The sequence below is a fragment of the Nyctereutes procyonoides genome, unplaced genomic scaffold (genome assembly GCF_905146905.1).
Source record: "Nyctereutes procyonoides isolate TBG_1078 unplaced genomic scaffold, NYPRO_anot_genome, whole genome shotgun sequence".
Taxonomy (NCBI): Eukaryota; Metazoa; Chordata; class Mammalia; order Carnivora; family Canidae; genus Nyctereutes; species Nyctereutes procyonoides.
The window spans coordinates 57,319,686-57,346,499 of record NW_026575146.1 but is presented as its reverse complement, the minus strand read 5'-3'; the positions used below and the strand labels follow the sequence as shown (position 1 = coordinate 57,346,499).

Below are 26,814 nucleotides of genomic sequence, written 5' to 3'. Positions count from 1 at the left end.
GGTTAAAAAAAATAAATTAAAAAGGAAGTGAAACAGCCTGCCAGAGTTTTGAATTCTTGGCATTTCTCTCTCAAACTTAAGCTGAGCAAAGGCTTTTTCAATATACCTTTTCAAATGCTTTTTTTTTCAGGGCTGGAAAGTTTTTTTAAGTCCAGGACAATGGACTAATTGTATAATGGTTTGCCGAAGGTGTTCTGTTTCTGTTGAAATGCTTAACTTACCACCCCCCTTCCCAGGTATTTTCCATTATGTCATTTTATACAATTTAAGGCCGAAGTATAAATTGTTGGCTGGAAGTGCACTGCTCTCCATGACAGAAGCGATACCCGCTCCCCTCCTCTGAAAAAGGAATGCACTGATGGTCCATGACTTCACCTCTATTTTGTATAGTGACCTATCACAGAAGAGCAACCATGACCCAGATAAGGAAGAACCTGGGTGGGAGGAGTATAACCTAAAATATAAAACAACAGTGTGTACCTCATGGAGTTTACAGGTGCTGGTGGGCAAGCTGCCCCGAGGTTCCCCTCCACAGAGGTGAATGGGCACAGGGACACACGGCCATGGTGTCGTGGTGTGCGTGTCACTATGGGAATGGTGGTTTGCAAACCCATGTACGGCCTCTATGCGCACGGATACGCAGACACACAAGTGAGGTGAACTTTGCTGTGCTTCATCTGGGAACCAACTTCTCTCCCATTACTTCAATAAACCAAATGACGCTACTTTCACATCTGTACTCCTGGGACTCTAAATAGTGACAGCATACGTGATGAACATTATATAAACATCAGTTTTACTTCTGATTGCATGTTAGGCAGGACAAATCTGGAAGAGGGCAGAAGCCTGAAATGCACGCTAAGGAACCTACTCCTCTAAAATGCCAGCTGTTGTGCCTTCCCTGCAAACCTAAACCAAGAAGATAAGGTATTGGGTGAGAGGTTTTTTTGGTTTTTGTTTCATGATTTTCTTTTTATCTGCCCAGGCTAATCCGTTGACAATCATGAATAATGGATACTTCTGAAAAAAGAGAATTTACCTAACATGGAGATAACCACATTAACTGAACAAAACCTATCCTGCCTCCATAAAAAAAAAAAAAAAAAAAAAAAAAAAAAAAAAGATGTCATGATTTAGAATACCCACTTGGAAGGATTTTACAAAAGAAAAAGTTATTATAATCCTAAAGGAATCAAACACAGGAACGCTTTTGGGAAGAAAACTTTAAAAAAAAACTGCCCTCAATATTGGAGGGTAGTAGGTCAAAGTATGCTGTTGCTTTTCAGTGTCAGATTCCTATAGGGTTAAATACAAACCACTTAAAAATGCACCTGAAACATAATAGGCACCCACTTCCCAGAGAGCCCCCAAAGACCTGAGCCAGGCACAAAACAGGTGTGACAAGCACATGTGCTGTGTTCACTATTGCGATCTCTCACCTGAGTCTTACTGAGTATTGATCGATAATTCCTAACAAGCTTGGAAACCTAAAGGATACAGGAGGTTATGGCAAAACAGAATGCGATGCAGGTAGATTTGCTTTTCACAGTGAAGTGGTAGCTGTTAAAAATCACCCAGGGTTGAGTTAGGACTAGATACAGGACGTGCCCAAGTTATCAACAAAAATACGATTACATTGGGTTAATGTAAGGTAAATGCCCAGATGTTAGCAGTTGATTAAGGGCTCACTCAGCTCAGTAAGAAAAAGCAGCAAGGCTTCATCAAGAGTCTTAAATACAGTTTACCCTGCCGCATGGTTCTATTTTTGGTGATCTATTCTAGGCTAATAACACACATATGTAACATAAGTTTGTCCATATTACAGACACATACGTGAATGATGTTCATCACAGCATTATTTAAAATAACTAAATTAAACCATCCAGAATATTTATTGGGAAAAGGGCAAAGGAATGCTAGAGTCTGAAATTCTGAATCTGAAGAGTATACCTTAAAGAAGGGAAAAATCATTGTTGTGACCTTCAATAAAAATAAACAAAAACACAAACACAGAGCATCAAATTGTAAATGCAGTACAACCGCAAGTCGGTTTTTAAAAAGTCATAAACTAAGGACCACAAGGAGATATGCCAGAGCATAAATAAATATTCACAATAACATACTCGGATTCAACAGAATGAGAATTTACACTCTAATGTAATTTGGAACCATATCATTATCCATAAATAAAGTAGGTCTCAAACACTTTTACTGGGCTACCTTCTTTAAAAACATGCTGTAAGTCAAAAATCTAATCTAATTTTTTCCGGGGAAATGATATCTAAGGGGTATATGATCAACTTTTATTTGTATCACCATAAATAGCACATTTCACCAACTGGCATCTTTTAATTCTACCATAATAAGGCCAAATAAATAGTAGAAAAGAATAATTCCATAAAATCTTTAATGTATCACAACCATCAAAATCTAATATACTATTAAGTTCCTATTTCTTTCTTCAGGTTTCTCTCCTTGAACTTATTGCTTTGAATCAAAGGTGCTCACCAGGACATGGGATTCCAAGAATATTACTTGCTTAGACAATCATTTTGAGGAAACTTTGAGATCTATCATCTATCACGTGACTCTTTTAGAAATAAAGAGCCAGGATGTCTGGTTGTTTCTCCCCTTTTTCTCACTTGACATTTCCCAGGAGCAGGTAAAAGTATAGAGTCTTTACTGCCCACCTGTTCACCTGTGACCTTGGTCAACTACTTCACCAGTTTATGTCATGTCCTCCTGTAGACCTGGACAGGACTGGAAGAATGCCGTCCTTTCAAAAGGCCAGGACCCACCTTCCCTTCCCCTGGGTATTTTATCCTTTGATCCAACCCTGTGTCTCTACTTTGTAATAGTAAAAACTCTTCCAAGGTTTCAGCTGAAAGGTGACCAAACTCAAAAGCACAAAATGTTCACAGGCAAACAAAATCAAACGCTTCCCCATCTGAGCCACAGGTCCCAAGCGTCACTGTGTTAAAAGGGTGGGTTAAAGGGGGCACCAGAGCACTGCCTTGTCTTAAATTGCTGTTTCAGCAAACTCCTAAGGAAGACATATGACATGTGATTCTAAGGAAAGAGGCAGATTTTTTTTCCCCCCACAAATATGAAAGAACATATATGTCCAATAACTGCCATCTTACGGAGCAATCCATTTTTTATTAAAATGCTTGTAGAGTGGCTTTAAAGACAGTTTTATCAGCCTGTAAGAAAATCTGGTTTGTTATTCCAGCTGGGACTCCTCCTCCTCCTCCTCCTCCCTCAGAGAGAGGTCATTTACGCTGGTATTGGTCTGCAGCTCTGAGAGGCAGAGACCCTGGATTTCCGGGCCAGACTGACCCTGGAAGCCTCCGGAGGCCTTCTGCGCCTTGGAAAGAGAACAGGCTAAGTTTATTTGCAGGCTGCCCACTTGCTTTATGTGGGTATAATTGGCCTAGCATCATAAAATGTCAGGTCGCCAGGAGTCAAAATAGCCTATTTGATTGAACAGATGAAAAGTATCAGTATTTGTTATGAGGGGAAAAATAAAGTACTGAAACCCACATTTCCCTGAGCAAACTCTCCCTGGATGAAATGCAACTCCTCAGCAGTTCCCAAAGTGTGCTCCATGGAACACATGCTTCATGGATTTTTAACTGTTTTCCCTGGAAAAAGGGGTCGTCCAAGGAGTTTTGGGGATACACCAGGTGGAACAAAGCTCAACAGGTTATTTTTGGTCAGATTTCTCAGCGTCTCTAACTGCAGAAGCTATAGGGCTGGAGTTTGAGGACCCCAGTCCGGGGAGCACCATCCCAGACAACGCATGAAGTTATGACCTCACCAGGCTGTAGCTACATAAGATAAACTGTCAGCCCTGAGGCTAAGCGCCAAATATCCAATATAGGAAGAAAGGCTCTTCACCTTGAAGGAAGATTTTCTACAAGTGTGTCTACTTGGTCACATTACTATTTCACAACAGTTTCTCTCTAGTCTAATTAGAGCTACTATACACAAAAGCGCTTGAGACCGAGATCCATAGCAGATCATAGCCTCTCTCCCCTATTAAAGAAAGACACCGTGTCTGGTGACAACACTGCTAAAAATAAATTTCATCTAAAAGAGCTTCTTGGCTAGTCCTGAAGGGATAGTCAATACTAGCAACACAATCACAACATCAAGGGCAGTTTATAGCCATAGAGAGAAATAGGACTTCCAGGGAGGGAGTAGGCTGGGCGGGGTAGCTGTGCACACGTGCACGTGGCACCCACACATGCCACCTGTCCTTTCACCCGAGTTCCTGTGAGTGGCACCACATTCACTTACCAGGGACCCAAGGGTGATCTGTAGATCCTCCTCTCTCACATCGGGTCTGCTCTGGAGTCGCATCAGTCACACCTCTGAGAAGTCACATCCGTCCTCATACCCACTGCCTTGTCCCATGCTTTCCCCCCATTCCTTGCACTGCAGGGACCCGTCCTTCTCGGATTCACATGGTCTCTAGAGGGTCCTGCTTTTCCTTCTCACCATGGCTGCCCGCCACACGGGACCAAGTGCTTCTGCCTCGTCCACCACCCCTGCGGTCTACATGGGAATCCTCACCCTGCCCACAAGAAGACTTGAGTGAGGCCTTTACTTCTCCTGCACCGTACCCGCCGTACACCACACTGTACTCATAGCTGGGTACGTGTTCTTCCTTTATAGCTCTTTCCCACTATGCTTTCAGGCATTCCGTTTTATTCATTTCTCTCTACCCCCTTTCTCAATACTCGCACAGACTGATACAGAAAATGCTCAGTGCTTCTCAACACATGAAAAGAACTTTCAAATTCTGTTCATCCTAATGCAAGTTCTGAACAACACACGTCATAAACTCCGGCACATGGGGGTGGAAAAAAAGCAGCATACCTGACAGTAACGGACGAGAAAGACTCCAGAGCCCGGAGGGAGGAAACGTCAAGGCCCTTGCTGTGGCTCTCGAAATTGTAGTTTAAATGTGCCTTCCGTAAAAATGTATCTATCTAGGTGTCAACTACACACAGCCGTATCACCCCCGCCAAAAAGCCCAGGCATGACATCGGAGGCTTCCAATTCCCCTTTTAAGTTGTGATTAGTCCATTTTTCATGGTCACAAGACCGTTTTGATGGAAGAGGGGTAAAATGAGCTTATGTCTGTCCTTGTTGGCTGGGTTGGCCATTGAGCCACATCGTGCCATTTGGACCATAAAGCCTCCTCCTTTCCCTGCTGGGGTGGCGGAAGCTGTTATCCAAGCTGCTTCCTTATTTTAAAGCGGCCCCACTAATAAAGTCCAGTTATTTGTTGATTCAATCCCAAATGCAAATCCAGACTGAGTTCCGTGATGGCAAAAATGGAACCCAATTCTTGATGTCCCACAGTACACCCTACATTTATTAGGGTGTCTGGGTTCCAGGACCCAACGCTGTTTCCTGAACACCAACAAGAACTGTCAAACAAATCCACCGTGTCCTCCAACAGTCCCACGCCCACACAGACATGGGGCAGGCGCAGGTCACCCCCACCTTTAACCATCCTATTGACTGACACAACTGGGGATGGGGATTCCTTCTGGAAGGCAGGAGAGCAGCAGCTTCAAGGCTTCTTCCTCCTGGCCCTAGACTGGATCACCCTACACTAGAGTGGGGAGAAAATGCTGTCAAGGATGTTACTGGGTCAACCCAAAAGAGTGGAATACGGACAGTCAAGCATCATACCCTTTTTAAGTTCAGGCTGACTGAAAGAAAGCAAAAAAAAAAAATAATAATAATAAAAAATAAAAACAAAAACCTTCCATGTGGTTCTAGTGGCTCCTAACCCCGGGAAATCGTGCGCATCCTCCTCTGCCGCTCGACCAACATCGCCTCAGTCTCACGAGGCCTCTAGAGGAGCATTTCCGTTTCGCACCCGCAGCGGAAGCAGCACCCGGAGCGCCAACCAACAGGCTGCGGCCGATGGGGAGACCACGTGGCGGGGGCGGGGCCCCGGAAGCCACGCCCAGGGCGCAAACCCTCCGCAGGCCCCGCCGCCATGATGGCAGACACTGGCGCGGGCGCATGCGCACACGGCTCCTCGCGCCCTCCTGGACAGCCAGCCACGCGCCACAGGCGCGGCTCAGGCAGCGTCTACCCTGAGGCGGCCGGAAGTTAGGAGGCCGACGGAAGTCAGCCCGAAGCTGCGCGGGGTGAAGCCACGGAAGCCCCCTCTCGCGGGGGGGCGACGCAGCGAGGCAGGCCTGCCGGGGGCTCCCGACGCCGCCTGTGCGAGAAGGGCGTTTACAGACCGGCCACGGCCAAACCGCAGCACGGCACGGACACGCTGGAAAGCCCTGGCAGGTGTTTTCGAGTATCCGTGCGCCCCCGTCTCCCAGCCCAAGGCGGCGGGGGGTGCGGGTGCGGGTGCGGGTGGGGGGTCGGGAGGCACGTGGAGAAGTGTGCTCCCGGCTCCTTCGGAGTCGGTCTGTCCGCTGTGCCAAGGGATACCTGTATTCAGAGACAAGGGGATGCAAGACAGATCCTGACCTGTTTCCTTCTATTTCCAACTGAGAATTACCGGGCACCTTCTCCACGTTACACCTGCGGTAGAGTAGAAAGAACACCGGAGTCAGAAGACCTGGGTTCGAGCCCCAGCCCAGCTCTTCCTTCTATGTTGGGTGACCTTGGGGTGGGGGGTTGTGGGGGGAGTCATTTCCCTTTTCCAGGCCTCGGACTGCCCACCTGCCTGCCCCGCCTCCTCATGGGATTTGGGGGCAGACCACACGAGGTCACGTGTGCAACCACACTCTGAAAAAAACGCAGTTCTACAGAAAAGGGGGAGGACCCCCCCCCAAAAAAAAATGATTTCCTAACGTCTCTGAGACTTCTCCTGCTTGTCTGAAACATGCAAATGCCTGTTAATCCAGTTTGCTTTCTCTGCGCACAGGTTCCATCCACGACTCCAGAAGCAATGGCAAGTCAGGCAGCATCTGCTGCGGAGAGGCTGGCTCCTCCTCCTACTTACCTCAGGTAGCTGGAGTGCACGTTGCGGCAGCCGCCAGCCTAAGGAGGGCCCTCCAGATGACACCACCCGGGTAGCTGGCACTGCGTCCCAGACCTCTACGCTTTTTCGAGTAAATTGCTTCCACTGGAAAGGACAACCACCACCTGACATCTCTGGCCCTTCCACGGGCCTCTAGGGAAGCACCTTCCACTGAGCCATTCTGAACCTGCTATACTGGTATCCCTTGGTGTGGTGGCAAATAAAGCAGGAGAAATCGCAGGAGAAACCTCCCTCCCATCCAGACCTTAACTCTAGGGGAGGACAACGCCCTCCGGCATGCACAGCCTACGCAGGTGTGACAGGTGTGGCCGCTTACAAAATACCTTCTGGAAGCCACTGCTGGCTTTTAGAAGGGCTTGGGGGCACAGCAGAGGGGGAAAGGCATAAACCCAGGAGCCAAAAGGCGGAAAAAAAGAGACTGAGCTGGAATGTCTGAAATAAAAGGAGGAACAGGCAGGGACATGACAGAAAAGGAAATTGGGAAGGTCATCAAGGCCAGACCATGGATGACTAACTACCTTTCCAACTGTGCTAAGAAGTTCGATTATCATCCACTAGGCGATGGGAAGCCATGCAAGTTACCAGTGAGGCAGGCTCAGGTATACACCCCAGACAAGCAGGATGAAGAGCAGCCTGGAGGTGGGGGGCACAGGCAGCACATGGCTGCCCCAGGCAAGGCCTGCCATGAGGATGGCCTACTTGGAGAAGTGTGTGAGGCCTCAGAAGCTGGGGTGTCCAGGACAGATGCTCATGCACGTGTTGAGGGAACTTGGTATCGGAGTGAATATCAGGAATAAGGCACAGGATTGGGAATACTTTTTCTGCTGCGCCTTTGGGACACTAGGTTGATGATAATGTTAGCCATGGGGCTACAGAGGCCAAAACCAGATCACATTGTCTCAGAACATGTAGTCATGAAGAAAGAGAAACTTGGCAACAGAAAATATTATCTTACACATTTTATAGAACAGGATGTAAATAATACAGAGGAGATGGGCAAGGTTCTGTGAGCTGAAATTAATGAAGAGGGGTGGGGGATGCAAGCCTCAGAACAAAAGAGATCCCAGCAAATAGTATCAAATGATCACAATAAGGTGTGCATGGGGACAGACCTACACAGGTCAGTGATCTGATCACTTTGAGCAAAGGAAAAAGGTACAAAATACCAAAACAAAAACCAGAAAAAGAATACAGTAACATGGATTTGGCTTTAAAAATCTCTGTTACTACAAATCTATTTTGGAGAGGTATGAACAGTCCACTGTAGATCGAAACCTCTGGTTGGTGATCCATGAGGGAAAGCCTCCACTCGGTAAACAATACACTTCAGGTCAAGCACTTGAGAGAAAACCTTGGAACAAGGCAACATTTTTAACAGGAGCCCATCCCTTCTGGAGAATGGGTTGATGAGATGTGGACCTTCAAAAACAGCAGCTTGGCTTTCCTGAAACCGAGGGAAATGCTACAAGTGGTTTTGGTGTGTACAGGAAGTAAACGAGCACACTTAGTCCTAAGGTTTGAAGTCTATGGAGTCCTTCCTTGGAAGGGTTCTAAAAGGTAAAGGAAAGAAATGTTGCCTCTCCTTTCCCAAGGTAAATGTCTTTACAGTGATAGTTCTGTTTTCTAAAAGTGACTCTAAACACAGGAAAATGTCATGTACCTTCTTCGTATCATGGGCTCAAATGACCCCTTCCCTCCCCAAATTCCCCTGGTCAGCCACCCGTTCGAAGGAAGACCCCATCTGGTAGGAAGACTATCTCTTCCAATGCCCATACAGTGAATGAGTGGGATAAGCACTTTGAGGTGTTTTTTTGTTGTTGTTGTTGTTTTTTAAACCCTCTGTCCCTGTTCTGCAGTATAGGGCTGAAAATAAGGGAGGAAGGCCATAAATATTTCCAAGATGAATGAATGATTTCTTACAATGTGAGGAGTAAGCCAAGACTTTCCACCATTCTTAGACATATTGACAGGCTTCTTAAAATTTGGGGCAAGAAGATAACAGTCTTTGTTCAGGGAGGACAGCAGAGCCTCAAGAGTGTCAGGGAGGAAGGGGCCCAGCCCAGGGGTCACCAGCCCTGCCCCCACCCCCCCAACTGCATTGGGGGCCAGGGTTTCATCCACCTGGTTTCAGGCCAGCCAGACAGGTATCTTCTGCCTCCCCCACTGCTTCCCTGTGTCCATCCTCAGCGCTCAACCTGAAATCCCAACTGTTTGCAGAGAGCAGGGCCAGTCCTCCTGGAATGTTCCTGCTACAGTCCTCAAGCAGTTATCAGGGAGCAAGGAGATGACATGACCTCATATTCTGTTTCCAGATTCTTTAGGGATGAGAACAATGCTCAGATTTGAAAAGTAAGGCACAATAAATGAACAAAAGCTACCAATGGGAGAGTCGACAGAGCATATGAAGGCGCTTCAAATGAATCCAAGTTTCAGTTGCAAACTAATTAAATCCTGAAGGAGCGTGTGGATTGCTTCTAATAATGTTTAAGAAATCACAAAGAACAGAAATGGAGTCAGAAGATGAGAAGAGTGCCAGGGTCCTCATGTCAAAATGAAAAAGGAAACTCAAGGCTGCTATGCTTGATGTAGACCCTCAGTAAAAAATTTAGAAGAAATTATTCAGATGCCACAGGGCTATTTAGAGAAGATAAATAACATCATTTAAGTACCAGCAGGGGGTCTCCTAGAAAAAACCATGGCAGGCTAACCTCATTTCATTCTTTCAGCAGGGTTTCCAGGTGGATAGATTGGAAAGGCCACAAATGTGGTGTCTCTTGGTTTCAGCCTTTTTTGATAGCCTTGACAAAGTATAGATGAATGTGCGTGACATGATGGCACGGTCATGTGAGTTCGCAGATGGCTAATCGACTTTAGGATTCCTAGTTACTTTTCTTGTCAACCTGAAGTGATTTTCAGGGGGCACATAATTGAGACCTGTCCTTTGCCCTTTAGAAGGTTCTCAGCAACAGCTTATAACAAATCTTCTGATGACCAAAAGACTTAGACAAGGAAACATGATTTTTTTTTAAACCCTAAAAATTAAGTTGTAAAAGTAGACTATAAGGATTGGACATGAATCAGATAAATGGAACTGCACAGGGAAAAGAATGAAGTCAGTAAATACAGGTTAAAAAAAAAAAGAAAAACCCTCAGTTGAAGGCTAACCTTGGCAGCATTCAAGTGACAAAAGAACTTTCTGCATGTTTTGAGGGAGCTTTTCAACAAGTCCCATGTTCCATAAAGGTTAAGTCTGTGTCAGAGCTGCTGGAAAATGTTAATACACTCCTGAGTTACGGTAACAGAATTCTGGTGTACAGATCAAGGAAGCTGGCCACCCTGCAGTTAGCCATCAGAATACCTTCAGAGCTCTGGGCGTCATATTTAAAATGGGACACTAAGAAGGTAGGATGTGCCTAAGGAACAGGACTAGGTGGTATAAATCTAGATATCACTCAGAGAGCAAAGGGAGGTGTTTCAGCCTCAAGGAGAGTGTCCTTAGGTGGACACGTTCACAAAGGACATTTCTTGGAATGAGGACAGATTTACTCTTGGAAGGTCCAAGTAGAATCGCTAGAAATCAGAAGGCTGAATCCATTTTAATAAAGGAAAGGACTAAAAAATAAAAATAAAAAAAATAAAGGAAAGGACTGTGTTTAGAGGTGTGCTTCAGTGTCATGAATGGCATAGTGAACTAACTTCTTGGGAGCACCCTCATAGAGGTTGGATGGCGATCTGTCAAAGGTGATGAGGGTGATGCATCTGGGTTGTGGGAAGTGGAACCGGAGACAGCTACAACCCTGAAACAATCTAGGATCTTTCCCTTACCCAAGTAACTCAAAGCCATGTCTCTAGATTTGGGACAGTTCTCTCTCTGAGACCCTATCCCTCAATACCTTATTCTTGATCTCATCCCTGGAGCAATTTTTAAAGAGTTACAGATGCAGATTAGGATGAATCCTTTTTAAAGAAATTGAGTCTTAGGTTAAATATTACATAATCTTAGAACAGGATTTTTAAAAGCCTTGTATAGAGGCAGAAAACAATGCATGATATAGTTGAGTCAAAACAAAACCTTCTAACAAACCCTTGACTTGAAAGAAAATGGTAGAAACAAGAGAGTAGCTGACCAGTACTACCTTTAGACAGCAGTCTATACAGAGGATCTTACCTTTGTGAATCACACAAAATTATTGGCTCTTTGGGGTCACATCTGAAAAAGTATCCTTCTTTAAAAAAAAAAAAAAGGCCTGGCACTGAAAACAAAGGCAATAAATAGATGCTTAAATTATCCTAGTTCTTTATAAAAAAGAAAGATACATCTGTCCCAGAATCATGCAAGAACTTTGAAAAAAACTGTCTCATGAGAGCTAATTAATTCTTATATATCAGTTAAATATAGATGGCAGTTCTTATTTAATACACTGCTAATCTGTATGACTGTCAGAGCCCTAACATTTGGCTGAGGTGATAGGAGGGAGATTAGTACAGGTGGTATTTCTTGCACAGGTAGGTTGAATTGCTATATTAGTAGCTGACTTTAATGGTACAGAAATCTCAACACATGGAAGGGTAGGTGAATTTCCCAGCAGTATTTTCTAAAACCAACAAAAATATAACAATGTATCCAATTAAGGCCCTACTAATTTGAGTGCCTCCTACTTGAGCACCAAGTTTGGTAAGAGAAATAAAACACAGAAATATTCAGAATAAGTGCTTTTTCTAGATTACTAACACACAAACAAAAAAAAAAATCCATGGAACACACAGCAGTAACTGAGTACATACACCCCAGAATGTACCCAAATGTGGAAGCTCACAGAATGAGCCTTAGGAGGGTACTTTTCAAGAAAGGGTTAAATAAGTAATTAAAACCAGAGAAAGGGGAGGAAAAAAGTACTTAATGTCTGCATGCTAAAATATTTAAATATTCTTCCCCTACAATACAACCAAAGACATGCTCAGTAATCAGTCCCACTGAAACTATTTTCTGTTTTCAGGGGAAAAAATAGGACGGAAATCCTATTAGGAAGGATGCTTCTTTTAAAGCACTCAGAGCTCCATTTACCCACCTGATGAGCTAAAAGTAGTCTAAAAGGCTGATTATTAATAATGAGACGACTCCATGAGCTTGGTCTATATTAACTCACCAAATTCACCTAACACCTCTAGAGGCAGTTATGGTTATCATCCCATTTTGTGGATGAGGAAAACAGGCTCACAGAGATTGAGGAAGTTGCCCAAGTGCCCCATAGGTAGTAAACCCTGGAGTTAGACTCAACCAAGGGTAGCTGAACCCAGACTACAGCTTGTGCTGTCACCTACAGAGCTGTGCTCAGCTGAGGGGTAAGGGATGGAACCTCAACTTTTGTGGTGGTTTCGAGGAAAGTGGTCAGCCCCTAGCTTTGTGTTTTAGGAAGTCATAAACCCAAAAAGCTGTGGAGCCTGCAGTTAATATAAAGGAGTCAGGCAGGCCAGGTGTGAAAAGCATGATGACAGATGGCAGCAGGCACTCCACACTGGAAGGATGAGAGCAGGTGATGGGGAGTGGGACACCCCAGATCAGGAGAGCCCATGGAGAGGGGGGAGCCACTTCTTCAGTCCCACCAATTGTGACCTGAGGGAAACTTGGGTAGAATGTAGCATGATTTTTGGGTTTTGCAAACATAACGGAAAACACTTGAGGTTTATAAGAAATTCTCTCCAGTTTTATCTGTTTGCTTTTTTTCTACCCAGGCCCTACACAACACGAACCATGAAACAAATCAATCTGTTGGCAGTATGTGGACCAGCAGCTGGTGACCTCTTTTATGCCATTAAAGGAGGAGCTAGCCATCACCTGGAATAGAAGGCCTAGGTTCTAAACCTCTTCTTGGCTCTTCTCAGCGTTTCTATGGCCCTTCTCACTCAACAGTTTATGAACAAGGCATACTTGGTCAAAGTAACAGATGTTGTGCTCCCGTGAGACAAAGGCAGAAGAGTTGGTGGTATATGCAAGAGTGATTCTTTCTACTTTTTTTCCTTACACAAGAGGCTGATAAAATAAGGCATCATCACTGTTCAAGCTGGTTTCCTAGAAACTGTTCCTGCCTGTGGCACATCTATTGGTAGGGCTGGGGACGAAGAGAAACTTGACAGTGTTACTAACTCTTAGTATACAAACAAGTCTGCATGTTCCCTTTGGTCAAAGAAACGACCTGTGGCCAAATTTTCTTTCCTGGACGGCTGTCATACCCATGTCAATGAGCAGCTTACCCAAACCCAATATAATAGGGCTGCTCTTTATTGCCACTTCTGAAATATGCAAGGGGATACACTTGAAAGAAAAAAAGAACAACAACAAAAAAAAAAAGAGTAAGCAGAGAACCTAAAAAATCTGGGACACAAAGAGGGGCATGAAATTCTGACTCTTTCACACACACCTCCTCCTACCACTTTTCAACATTTCTGGAGACTTCTTACAGAAAATATAACTTAGACCTAACAAAAAAACCTCTAGGTGGAAAGTTTCTTCCTTTTTATACTACTTCATCTTTATTACGAGGTTTTCTTCCTGGTAATACACATGCACTAAAGTCACAATGAGAAACTAAAATCACAACTTAGTTATTCATGTTAAATACTCCCAGGTGTACAGAGCAACGCTAGTTAATGTAAAAAAAAAAAATGGTAACCAAAAACTGATCAATGCCACTCTGCCATCAAGAGAAATACAATGTTTAATTCTTTTGTTTCCTAATTCTTCAACTGGAAGGAGAGGTGATCTTCCTATGAAAACTGCATCACATGATTATCAAGCAGAAACCAAAACAACTACCCAAAATGTAGCCTAACTAGTTTATCTACTATATTGGGCTGACAGACACAGGTCTGGGGATAATAGTGTCCAGCACAGATTTCTTAACAATCACACTGAAAAGTTCCATGAAAACGAGTTACATCTGCTGAAATGCCATGCTAAGTAGTATCATTATGAAGAAGGAGATGGTTCAAACAAGCACTCAGATATTCAAGTGTGTTGGAAGGAAAGAAGGAATGGTATTTTTGACGAAGCATCTGTTTGGTTTTCAACAGAGTCTTGACATGAAATATTTACCTTAAGTATGCTAGGATTCTTCTCTCCCTAACAACTCAGCCCAAAAGTAGAATTTCACGCTACCATTCCAAATTCTTCCCCATAAAGGATGGTATTTTAGAGATCCTTAAGAATCCTCCTCCAGCTTAGACTTTAATTTTGTAATCTAAACTATTTCCAAATATCTCAAATAATAGCTGGTAAAATAGCATCCCAAATAGCAAGAGCAGCCATTGTGAACATGGTACAAAGTTTCTGACACCTTTGGGGCAAAAGCTGTGAAACATGAAAGTAGAAAGAACCTTAAGGCCCCAGTACACACCTTCCTAAATCTTGCTCTGTGGTGAATTATCAATCGTACTCTTGGGGAAGATGATCAAGGTTTAAGAGTGAAACACTCACCTGTCCTTGTAGTTTATCACAGTATCGATGATGGCGTTCATCTGCTTCGTCAGTTTGGGGGGATTTGGGGATAGTTTCTCAGCTGGAGGGCGGCCTCTCCTCTTCTTGGCTTTTTCCACATCTTCTTTTGCCGGATCTTTATCCACATTTCTTCGTCTTTTTCGCTTCTTGAGCCGTACTTCCTCTTCCATTTCTTCCAAATTGCCGTCTTCAATGGCCTGGTGTAGCAGGGAACGAAGGAAGAAAATTCAAGACAAGAGAATCACTAAGAAAATTTTAAAAAGCCAACCTGAGTAGTAAGAATAAAATTAAACTAACAAAAATCAAATAATAAAAAAAATAGAAGTTAACAGTAACCAGTCAAGTAAGAAGAAAGAGCAAAGACCGCCATATTGAATCAATGCATCTTAAAACCAAGTCTAACCCGTGAACAAAATATGTTGAAAGCCGGAAACACTAATTGTGAGAAGAAATGACGAGTACAAAAAGAGCTATACATTTAAGTGTCTGAAAGATAACTGAATCCAAATGAAATTTTAGCTCAATGTAAGAAAAAGACCTTAATTGTCTCATTACTGTAAAGGGGGTGGGGGGAGGAGAACAGTAAAACAAAACAAAACAAGGGATGGGTGAAGAAAAAAATCCCTGTAAGAAAACATCCTTACAATCATATAAGCTCTGACCCTTTTTTGAGGTTTTACATCAATTTACTCATGATTCACAACATAAATCAGAATTCCATCCAGATTTTTGTTCTAACGTAGCAATTAGTAAACAAGGAAACAGGAAGTACAAAGCCACATTCCTTGGTAAACGCACTTAAATCATCTGATAAAGAACACACACACTCACAAACAACAAACACTTTTTTCCAATTACCTGCAAACGCTTGCTTTAAACCAGAGCCAGCAGCACTAATGCAGAGAGATAATAAAATAGCTATAAAAACAACCAGGTATAAAAGAAACCTGTTCGTAAATGGCTAAAAGATCCATGTGACAGACCCAGAAGTTTAAACTTTTCTTCCCCCCACCCTGATAAATCTCAAAACTTAAGAAAAATAAAAGAAAAACTGCAATAAAAAAAATAGATAAAAGAAAATTTGACCACGAAAAAGAAAATTTTTTTAAAAAAACCTTTAAATTACATTTCAAGATTGCTTTCTCACACAGAATAACTGATGTTGTTATTTGTTCCTCCTGCCTCTCAATATTGCTTCCAGTATGCAAATGCTAATCAATCCTTTCTCGTAGCTGAAAGAGCCCTAATCATAAAGCAATTACCTTCATTTCTCCACAGCACCAAACATGGCTAATATTTATGATCATGTGAGTATAACAATCAATATAAAGAGTGATTACAGCTCAGACATAATTTCTTTCACTTGTGTACAATGCCTCCTGAAAAAGAAAGGTTTTATGAAGAAAACCTGGTGCAGAACACAAAACAACCTGGCATGTTAAAAATGCTAGTGGGATTAAAAGAATGTTTTCTATGCATCCTCCAATGTGCAAACCCACAGAAGCAACATGCACAGAGACAGAATCCTAAGGGACAGTCTGAGGCTAGGCCTTAATAATCAAAAGACAATTTCCATCACGATCCTACAGTGTTCAGATAACCACTATGAAGGAGGCGAGATCTGATGAGTTATGAGGAAAAAAGAAAAAAAAAAGGAAAAAAAAAAAAGCTCCACATTATTTCATTAATATTCATTTGCCTAAAAGCAGGACACCCACTATACAGCTAAACACACTGCAGCTAAGCGAAGATTAAGAAAAGGAAATTGTCCCGCAAATCTTGGAGACTGAACATGCTAATAATAAATACAGCATGCAAGGCTGTCAACAGTTAATGGTACTGCTCTCCTCAAGCACCCAGTTGCACACAGAAATACGGAGAACACCGGCTTTTGATGTGTTACACACCTACACATGCCTGGGATGTAGTTCTACTGAATCTTCAAGACGGCAACGAAAAAGGATATTTACCTTACCACTATCAGCAGGCCGGCTATCGGAAATCACAGTTAGTGGGGATAAAATTAACAAGCCAGCAAAGCAGCGAGCTGCTAGTCTCTTCATCAGCTGATCAGGAAAAAAAAGAGAGCTGGGGAAAGGCTATGTTTTCATATACAAGTAATTTTATTTTACTGAAAATTTAATACTGAAAGGATTGTGGATACTCAAATCTGCTGTTTCATTCTACCTACTACAAGGCCCGAAGCCTTCCTCCTTCAGCCTGTTTTAATATTGACAACTACTTATCATATTTTTCCCCCTTATTATTCCAGGCAGCAGAATTAGAGATTTTTAGCTCAGATGGTTTCTGATTCTTACTCTCATTTTAACAATTAAGCCAATAAAAAAAACCAAATTAATATTCAAATTTATTTTAAAAATTTAAAAGCAATTTATGCTTTTTTTCTTTGGTATTTTAAACCTCATTTTAGTGCTTAAAAAATAGACTGCATGTTTTTGGAGCAATCTAAGATGATTTTTTTTTTAATAAAAGAATTTTTTTTCATTAAATACATGTCAGTAAAAGCAATGTGCATGTTCTCAATTTCAAACATTTTAATACAATGTCATTCTTTCTCCTTAAAGAAAATCCCGAACAACTGTGACACTTCCCTTTCACTTTCCTGCTGTAAAATTTTTCATTGTTTTTCTTTTCAGTGGGATACATGAAGAGGGGGAAGTTGTGAAAAGGATAGTTCTAAGCTCACCCCCCTCCCCTTAATTTTGAAAAAACAAAACAAAAACGGAACAAAGCACAAGCTTGTGATATTTGGATTTATCAATCTCTGAATCTGGGAGTAGCTAAGAAGCGAAAACAAATTGCAAAAAGAACTAGTGGAAACAATGTTTATGACAATTGCTAATACGTGCAGATTCATATTAAATTTAGGTCCTGGAAATCACAAGGAAACACACAAAGTACTGACCATTATTCCCCTTAAATTAAGGTTTTATGCAGGAATGCAGTCAGCTACAAAACATCTTCCCTCCTCCCCAAAGACCCCAAACACATCCATATGCAGTACTTTATGTTCAGGGATTTCTAAGGGTCTTTTTCTAATGGAAATCAATTCACTAAATATTTCCCAGTGCTTTTCGCACTTAAAGAAGTAGAGTAAGCTTACTCCTGCATGGAAGTAAAAATTATTCATGGAAATTTAAAACTGTTCTTTTATTTAAAAAATTATTTATTAAACTGGCTCAACTGACTCAACTCAGTGCTAGGTGGGGGGGGCCACCAAAAAAAAAAAAAAAAACTTGCTACACAATGCTAAAGTACTACCCCGAAAAGAATGCCCTTCCAAACCTTTTACCAGCACAATAATGAAATAAATCACAGAAGCAAACCCCCAGTTTCCGACTGGTGACGTGTTGCGCAAGAGTGCGAGCCCTAATTCAACATACAGACGGCTCCCATGCTGAACTGCCTCTAGATTTAATGAAGTGAATAGGAAGGAAGTCGGGGGAAAAAAAGTGTACAAATAAGAAATTAACACTTTCCTTCCCTATCCAAACGGTGAGACACAACTACAGGGAAGTTTGGTGAGGCACTTCTTTCCTTAAAGGCACACGGCACCCATTTGGCTCCGGATGTCACTAAAAAAACCCTTCTGGTGATAAAAATCCCCAGCCAAGTTAAAATAGTTAAGCATATTCCAGCCTGCGTTTTTTCCTGAATGAAGCTGGGAATTACTCCTTCCTCCACTGGATGGCAACCTTTTCTCCCCCCCCCCTTCTTTCGCTTTCTTTCTTTCGTTTCTTTCTTTCTTTCTTTTTTTTTTTAAAGAATACATTTTCACAACACAGGATGTACAAAAAATGAGATCCAGCCTGGCTCCTTCTTCAATTCGTTCCTAAGAAAGCAGCACCAGGTTCTGATAACAAAACGCAGGAGCCGGCGGTGCAGGGGAAAGCGGCTTTAGAGCAAACACTTTTGCAGCTTGCAAAAGCACATGGCAGACCCGACCGGGGAATCGGCCACACGTGGGTCTGGTCGTGCCCCTCTCTGTCATCCTGACACACGCGGTGTCTTTTAGGGAAAGACGGACGGTGCAGGGAGTCGGTATTATCCTTGTTTTTAACCCTCGATGTAACGGGGCGCTAGTATACCTGACTTCACGGTACTACACGGCACAACAGACTGGATCCATGGCTGTGAGTAGGTAAACAGGGACAGGCAAACAAAAGCCACACGTAACTCCGGGGCATTGTTTTCACTGTGGTTGCCTTTTCCACTCAGGATCTCCAAGCCCACCGCGCAGAGTGGCACAGCCCCAACGGTGGAACAGACCATCTTAAGAAAAATCAAAAGGAGCAATTCTGAAGACATCCAGACAATGCATGGGGAAATTCTCGGATAGGGAAGGGGGGAGATTCAGCATTCTAACACCTAACTGTGCTGTTTAAATGTCATGTTTCTGCCCCCTGACAGGGTCTCTTGCTCTCTCTGGGGGTCTTTCTCCCTTTGTAACTTGCATTAGATTCCAGAAGAGGACCCCAAATGCTGCTGGGGTGGGGGTAGGGCTACAGACTGAGTGAGGGCTAAGCATTAAAGCATGTGGGTTAAGACAATTACATGTCAATACTACTGCCTCCTGAAGCCCACTCTCACACTGCTGAACTTGATTCTAATATTAGGAGAGGCTAAACCTCCCTCAAGCCCTGCTGAGACCCCCAGATGCCAGTAAGACATGCAGCGATTCCCAACATAACCAGACTACCAGCAGTAGCAGTGACAAAAAAGTGGATTTTTAAAGAAACTTTATGATTTCAGGTATGGGAAATTTTCTTACTATAGTGATTTTTTTTCTTTCTTTTTTTTTTTAATGACAGCAACAATCAAATATGGAGTTCTTAAAATGCCACCTCGTTTTAGTCACTTGGTTTAATAAAGACTAGCACTTCTGCATACATGATTTCAGACTCGGGGCTTTGGACAATTTAAAAATTTTTATCAATACCATCCCCGAAAGCAACCTGTTAGAGAAATACGCATAAAACCCAGTTCCCAAGGTAGAATAAGCCAGACACCAAAGGACAAATACTGTATGATTTCACTTACATGAGAAAGAAGAACAGAGGTTGCCAGGCATGGAGTGGAGGGGAGAGTGGGGAGTTATTGTTCAGGAAGTGTAGAATTTCGGGTTGGGATAATGAACAAGTTATGCAGTGTATAGTAGTGATGGCTGCACAGACATCTGCTAAAACGTACACTTAGAACAGTTAAGATAGTTTTTTGCATTATGTGCTTTTTAACCACAATTGAAAAAAAAAACATCATGGGGCTGGGGTGGGGCGCGGGGGGGGGATCAAACTGTATATACTTAAAAAACAAACAGACCCAATGGCAGGTTCCTACGTGTTCCTACTACCTCAACACACAACACAGGATACCAGTGAAATCTTGCTAGCTTTCCTTCTGACCTCAGACCTTATAGCATTTCGACAGGTAGCACGTTCTGTCTTGCCCCTCGCCAGGGACGGGAAGCCTTTTCCAAAGATCCTTATCCATTCAAATGTTGTTAAAGGAAATACCCAGGATATAAGAAAATACCTGTAAACAGTGGTCCATCTATTCACAAACTTTACATTTTTTAACAAATGCCTAAGATATTCAAGGAAAGAAAGGAGTTGATCTAAAAGTTTTTTTTTTTTTTTTAGCAGCATAGGTTTTTTTTTTCTTTTTCATTGTGGTGTAATTAATTGATGACCTGTTAATTTAGTGGACTCTGGTTTCTTTACTCATTTGATAGGCACCTGGGTGGTGGCCACTGAAATGGGCAGTGCTGGCTTTTAAGGTAAGTGACTGCAGCTGCTGTTTACCAAATTCTCAGTACAGCGAGTTTTTCAGTTTCTTGTTTAACGACTTCAGATTACTTTTGCAAAAATGAACCAAGGTGTTCTCTTTCCCGCTAATGGCATCAGCAAGCTCCCTGAGGAAATGTAGGGGAAGTAGGGGGGAAAGGTAAGCTTCCACAATCCAGATGAGGCAAAGTAAACCCTATTTCAGGTATAAGCAATTTTGGGGTGGAAAGAGGGGGGAAAAAGTATAGGAAGTATTAAAATTATTTAAGCCACAAGATCAACTAAACCTATAGGGTACCTTTTGGGGAACATGAAGCCCCAGTACTCTGTTCAGAGCATGACTTTTAAATTTAGTAGAGGGTGGCCCCAGAAACATTCGGTCCTGTAGACCCTACCACATTACCAACATGATGCACCAACACCTTTGTTCTCACAAGCTAGGCAAGCAGGATGCTCCAGCTGAATTTGTGAGCCAGCAGGAGGCATAGGGAAATGATGGGAAATTAAAAGAAATACAATTCTGCCTTTTTTTTTTAATCTGGAGACCATTTATCAGTTACTATAACTCATAACCTACTTATCCCCCATGCGAGGCTTCTCAGGAAGGCCTAGGTCACTTCGTACTTCAGGTTCTCAGTATATTAAAAATAAAAACTGAAATGCCAAGAGAAGGTAACAGATTATGGTATAATTTCAATGCTTACAGAGACTAACATGTTTTTGAGACAGACAAGTAATGTGTACAGTGACTGAGTATAACTTCATTTGCAGGCCCTTGAGCCAAATAAATGGTTCTCTTCTAGGCTTGCCGGTGACAGGCCATCCACGAGCAACGGAGCCCTCTTCAGGGCTTCCACACTGCCACAAGACAAATTCTCTGAGCTATGGCCCCTCTGTGGGTGAAAAACATCAAATCCCAACAAGAGGGCGGTTCAGAGTAGGGCGCTTGTTCTGCTTGAGACAGAGGCAAAAAAAGACCAGCAAAAGCCAAATTAACAGAGGAGAACACATAAGTAACAGAACACAAGAAGAAATAAAAGCATTGCAGCCTGAGGCTGTCTGATGGAGGAAAAAGCCTCAGTTTCAATCCATCTGAAGATACATGGCATCGTGAATACCTCCACTGCTTTTACTACCACCACCACCAGCCCCTACCACCTACTGTTTCCACAGTTGCCAGGCACACAGTGCTTTACACACATTTGCTCATTTAATCCTTGCAACAACACTATGAGCCAGGTACTGTTATCTGCTCAGGTTATGGGTGAGAAACTGGAGGGTCTGAGAGATGGAGCATCTTCCTCCAGGTCAGACAAAAAGGTAAGCAAGCAGAGCCAGGATTTCAGCTCTGGAAGTTAGGCTGCATAAGCCACACACCCTGAACCATAGTATTTTCTACTTTACAGCACAAATGAAGACTCTGAACCGCCAGGAAAAGGCTGATTATGTGTGTAAACTTAGGTGAATAATACATCTAAAGCCTTAACACCATACATACATAACATCTTGACTCTCAGCAAAAAAGATCCACATGTGCACACACATGTGCAATCTTGCTTTGCATGGAAGTATGGGACCATTAAAAAGATGACCATTCAAGTTGAAACTGCCAAAAGCCAGTCTAATAATCAGGAAATTGTGATTGTTCCATGCCCCTTACAAATGAATGTTGAAAAACTAAAAACTCTTATGTCCATAATATGTGCACAAGAAAATGTGAAACATAGTAACATGAATATCTATTTAGTACATGAACTTTAACACACTAGAAACAAGCCTTAAGAGGTTTTGTTTTGTTTTAAAGCATTTGCCTTCCTCTTCTCATCAAATAACCTAGGATATAGAATAAGCTTTGTTCCCAGGCCTTGGCAAATTGCCAAGGATCAGCTTCCAACATTTTACCCTTTGCCCCCTCAATGTTGTGAAATATTTCAGATGAACCCTTGGATGCAGAGGGCTTGGTTTGTCTCTTCATCCTTTTCTTTAAGCACTTTTCCTCATTCACCTTGCTAAGTTCACCTTCAACGAAGTTCCTCTGGCTGAGTATCCAGATCCTCCTTTATGGTCACTCTACAACCTTACAGCTTTCTTAAATTCTCCACAGAGGGGTCTTTCAGCAAAGACCTGTTTCCTCAGCAGTCAATACTGGATGATCCTTGGAACTGGTGGCCTGAACTCACCCTTGCAACCTGGGTACACACTTCACAGCAGAGCCCTGTCTGCCCTGGAGGCACCACCAACCCACTCAGTTCACGCCAACTTCGGCTTCTGAAACATGAAACCAACCTTTCCTGGCAGAAAAGGCTCTTTTTCTGTCTCCTCATAATCACTATTCTCTTTCAAAGTTAACTTCAACACTTCGGCCTGAACACTAGCCAAATTGATTGGGGGAGATACACACACACACACACACACATACACACACACACACACAAAAGTCCTCAATTCAAAGTAAATGCTTCAATTCAATTTAAACTAAAATACACTGGATGACTTGAGTTTTTTTTTTTTTTTAATTCATCAGACTTTTTCCATGTTTTCTTTTTTTTAAAGAGTGCAAGAAGTGGGTGAAATGGGAGGGGTAGAGAGGTAGAGGGAGAGAGAGGGAATCCCAAGCAGGCTGTACACTCAGTGTGGAGCATGGCATCAGACTCCAGCTCATGACCTGAGCTGAAATCAAGAGTTGGATGCTTAACCAACTGAGCCATCCAGATGCTCCCCACCCCCCATATGGTTTACAGTGGAGTTTCCTGCAAGACTCTCTTGTCTTCACAGTTGGTGCCACATTTTCAAGCCTTCTAGTCCTGTCCAATTTCACTTTCTGTGCTGTTCTGGTTTTTGCTGCACTTTTGCCTCTGTTGGCCAATCCCTGCTCTTAACGATCTACTTTGGTTGGAACGTTGTGTGGGTGTATCACCGGGGTACAAGGAGGCACAATAATCCCATGCTTCACTGTCTATTCCTTGACTGAGTAACAGGTACTAAGTGACAAGTCACCAACACACTTTGAAAGAAGTGATGGGAGTGGTCTTGCAACATGATGTACATGGGTTACTTTCATAGTATGGGCTAAAGAACTAGCAGCAAAGTCTGTGCTTTATACAATGAAGTACAATAATACTATGATATACTGTGGTGCGTCCCCTCCCAAAGTCATACGGCAAGGTCCTAACCCCCAGTGTGTCTCAGAATGTGACTGTATTTGGAGACAGGGCCTAAATTTAAAGGGTAATTAAGGTAGAAAGAGGTCATGAGGGTGAGCCTGAATTCCACACAACTCGTATCCCTGTAAGAAGAGGAGACTGGAACAAAGAGGGAAGACCATGTGAAAACATAGGGAGAAGCAGATGGGATCTAGAAGATGAAGGAGGCCACAGAAGAAACCAACCCTATGGAGACCCTGATTTTGGACTCTGCAGATCTGTGAGAAAGTCAATTTCTATTCTTGAAGCCACCCAGTTTATTTTGTTCTTGGAGCCCTAGCAAACTAATTCATAAAGTAACAAATTTGTGATCGGGGACTGATGTTTAACTCTATCACAGTAATGGCAATTTGTGTATACTGGAATGATGCCAAGTGAGGACCCCCTGTATGAGCATAAACATCCCTTTGAGTAAGTGATGGCAGCGTTTGTCTTTCATGCTGCCCTATAATCTAAGGGAAACTGCCCTGCCCTTAGTGCTGGCTGCCTGGCTGCCATGTTCTGAATTGGGCAACCTCTCCCTGGCCTGGTCTCACCTGGTTGAACTGGGAACAGTGCCCTGTTCTCAGGGTGGCTTGTCTCCAGGCCTGTGCAGGGCCTGGCAAGAGGGTCTCAGCATCAAACACCAAATTAGTTCACTTCTTTTAGGAATTTGGACTGCAAGCATGAGAGAGTATGTCTGGTGGTATGGGAACTGAAGCTGAATGGAAGGAGCAAGAGCATCGCTGGTCCCAGGGAGGCTGCAACTCCATATATATAGACACATACTCCTAACTGGTTAGACTGATGCAGATACATGCACACATACATACACATATGCACATGTATGCATGCGTAGATACTACTAGAGTGTCAGCAGAGGAGAACCTGGCCCCAGTTAGATTTGAGAAGCCAACTTGGACATGTATAATAAATTCAGATTTAGATTTGCTCAAGTTAGGTCTATGTGGCACTTCTAAATATACATAAAGTCATTTCTCAAGTAGGACTATCCTACTTTATTTAATGCCAGGTCAAAAAAGCTAAAAATTCAAAACAGTATTTTGAACCCTAATTAACTATAAGCTCTAAGTGCTGTAACACAATTTGTCATGCAACAAACCTTAAAACAAGCCTGTAATTTTAAAGCACAAAGGATCAAGAACAATGGTAAATCTAACCAGGTTTTACTAACAAACATGCTCAGTACTACTCTGGCTTTGCATACCTCCCATGGCCTCCTGGTACACTAAGCCAGGACTAGAATTTTTCTGGGAATTAGTGGGTAAAATTAGTATGGGCAGTGCTAGGTAGCAGAAGAGGCAACACCAGGACACTGGATCACCTGAAACATGGTCAGTGATGTGCATAGTGTAGACATACAAAGATACTGGCTCTACCTAGCCAGGATATTCATATGCAGAGAAATCTCCCTTAAACGCATCCCAGGAAGAGCACCTAGAAAAAATTTAAGATGCATGTCTGTCAGACGGTAAAACTGAAGGAAGTGAGAAGGCTCCTTCAATCCACCTCCACTTAAGGCCCTGCCCACCGTGAGGACCCTCTGCTCTCTCCACCTAGCACGTATGCCAGCAATCAGTTGTGTTCCCAAAGGTCTGGATGCCAGTTACACTTGTTATTGGAACTACATAACTCACTTGGAGATTATGTAAAATGAAATACAATTGTGAAAAGAAACAGGACTCTTGGAACGCCTGGGTGTCTTAGCAGTTAAGTGTCTGCCTTCAGCTCAGGGCATAATACTAGGGTCCTGGGATTGAGTACCACATCGGGCTCTCTGCAGGGAGCCTGCTTCTCCCTCTGCCTGTGTCTCTGCCTCTCTCTCATGAATAAATAAATAAAATCTTAAAAAACAAACAAACAAGGCTCTTATTTTCTACCAACAGTGAATATAGTGAAAGACTCCATAAAGGGGAGAGGCTTAAAACACAAAACTGCTGAATTTGGCAAGGGCTAGACTCTTATAATATGGGGAAGGGTCTGCACTCTATCTGCTAATATCAGGATTCTCAGGTGATGGAGACGTCCATTAACTGGAGTGGGGGGGGGTTCCTTTCAGAGTGGATACTTGAAAAGTCTTCTAACTTTGTTACTCATATCTCAGGAAAGCTGAACTTAAAAAAAATTCTAAGAATGCCAAAACTGGAAATCCTAAGTGAAATATAATATGGTTACTTATGCAAAAAAGAGTAGTCAGCCGACCTGAAGAGGCAACTTCAGCCTTACATAAAAATGTGGCATATGGATACCCATTGTTTCCCATTAAAGGTATCCACTACTTTAAGTGACATTTTCTCAGCTTGATATTTTCATTGGCGGACCCACTACGGATTATGATTATTTTAGTTAAGAAGGCTTCTGCTGTTCTTTCTTTTCAGAAGGGGAGTCAAAAGGAAAGTCACACTACCTTGCTTGTTCTTTCTTGCCATCCAGCCTTTTCTCCCCTGCAGTAAGATCTAAATAACTGGATACTGAATTTTTCTAAGTAGTCATGAGCTACGTCCTACTGGCCAGATCTTAAATACTTCCTTTCCTCAGGTTACTGCCCTACTCAAGTTGCAAAATGATCCTCAGGTTGCCAATTCCAAGTTTCTCTGCCTGGACTCCACAGGTCTCCATAATCTGATTTTACCTAATCTGACTTGCCATACTTCCTGGCCTGTGAACATCCCACCCGGAACAAGAGCAGAAACCTAGTGCCTCGCCATAGCAGGCCATATTTATCCCCAACCATCGTGATTTCTCTCACCCTTCTCAACTGGAACGCCCTTCCCAATAACCTTGTACCTGTGCATGGTGTGCCATGCTTCAGTCATCAACTCATTCCCCGCTCAAGATCTTCCCCAGCTGTAACACATCACCCTGATCTTTTTCTTACCGAGACCATGCCTCATTTTTTTCCACTGCCCTACAGTCTCTAACGCAGCACTTGGGCAAGAAAAGTTAGGCAGTATAAATATAGTCGAATACAAATTGAACTTTTAGGCAGGGTCCCCTGGGAAAACTGCTCTTGGCGATACACCTGTTCACTGGCCACTAGTCGTGAATTCAAGTGTAGCTGTTCTACATATTTCTGTTGTTCATCTTCAAGGACAAAATCATAAACTCTAGCATTGAACTTGTTGTATCTCTGCTACATCTTCTCATTGCTCACTCAATCTCTGGAGTCACCTGAACTGATGAATTTACTCCTGACCACAGGTCAGGATACTGAGATTTTTCAAAAGTTGCACAGAGCTTCCAAATCCCCCTATTAGTCTTGTCTAAATCCTATTTTATTTA

General features: G+C 42.8%; 1 protein-coding gene and 1 long non-coding RNA gene across 6 annotated transcripts in view; one reads left to right on the top strand and one right to left on the bottom strand.

Annotated features, from left to right (window-relative positions):
* SMARCA2 (SWI/SNF related, matrix associated, actin dependent regulator of chromatin, subfamily a, member 2) overlaps nt 1-26,814 on the bottom strand; it is a 174,301-nt gene that overhangs the window by 23,628 nt on the left and 123,859 nt on the right. For 4 of the 5 annotated variants that reach the window (XM_055309673.1, XM_055309674.1, XM_055309675.1 and 1 more), the window contains exons 28-29: nt 14,505-14,722; nt 6,514-6,567 (exon numbers count right to left, since the gene is read on the bottom strand). In XM_055309673.1, coding sequence (XP_055165648.1) covers nt 6,514-6,567; nt 14,505-14,722 — 272 coding nt within the window. The remainder of the gene's footprint in view (nt 1-6,513; nt 6,568-14,504; nt 14,723-26,814) is intronic. The other variant, XM_055309676.1, reaches the window with a different exon arrangement.
* Nucleotides 18,381-20,322, top strand: LOC129499799 (uncharacterized). The gene is made up of 3 exons (XR_008662456.1): nt 18,381-18,679; nt 18,765-19,298; nt 20,278-20,322. It is a non-coding gene; the product is annotated as an uncharacterized LOC129499799 (long non-coding RNA).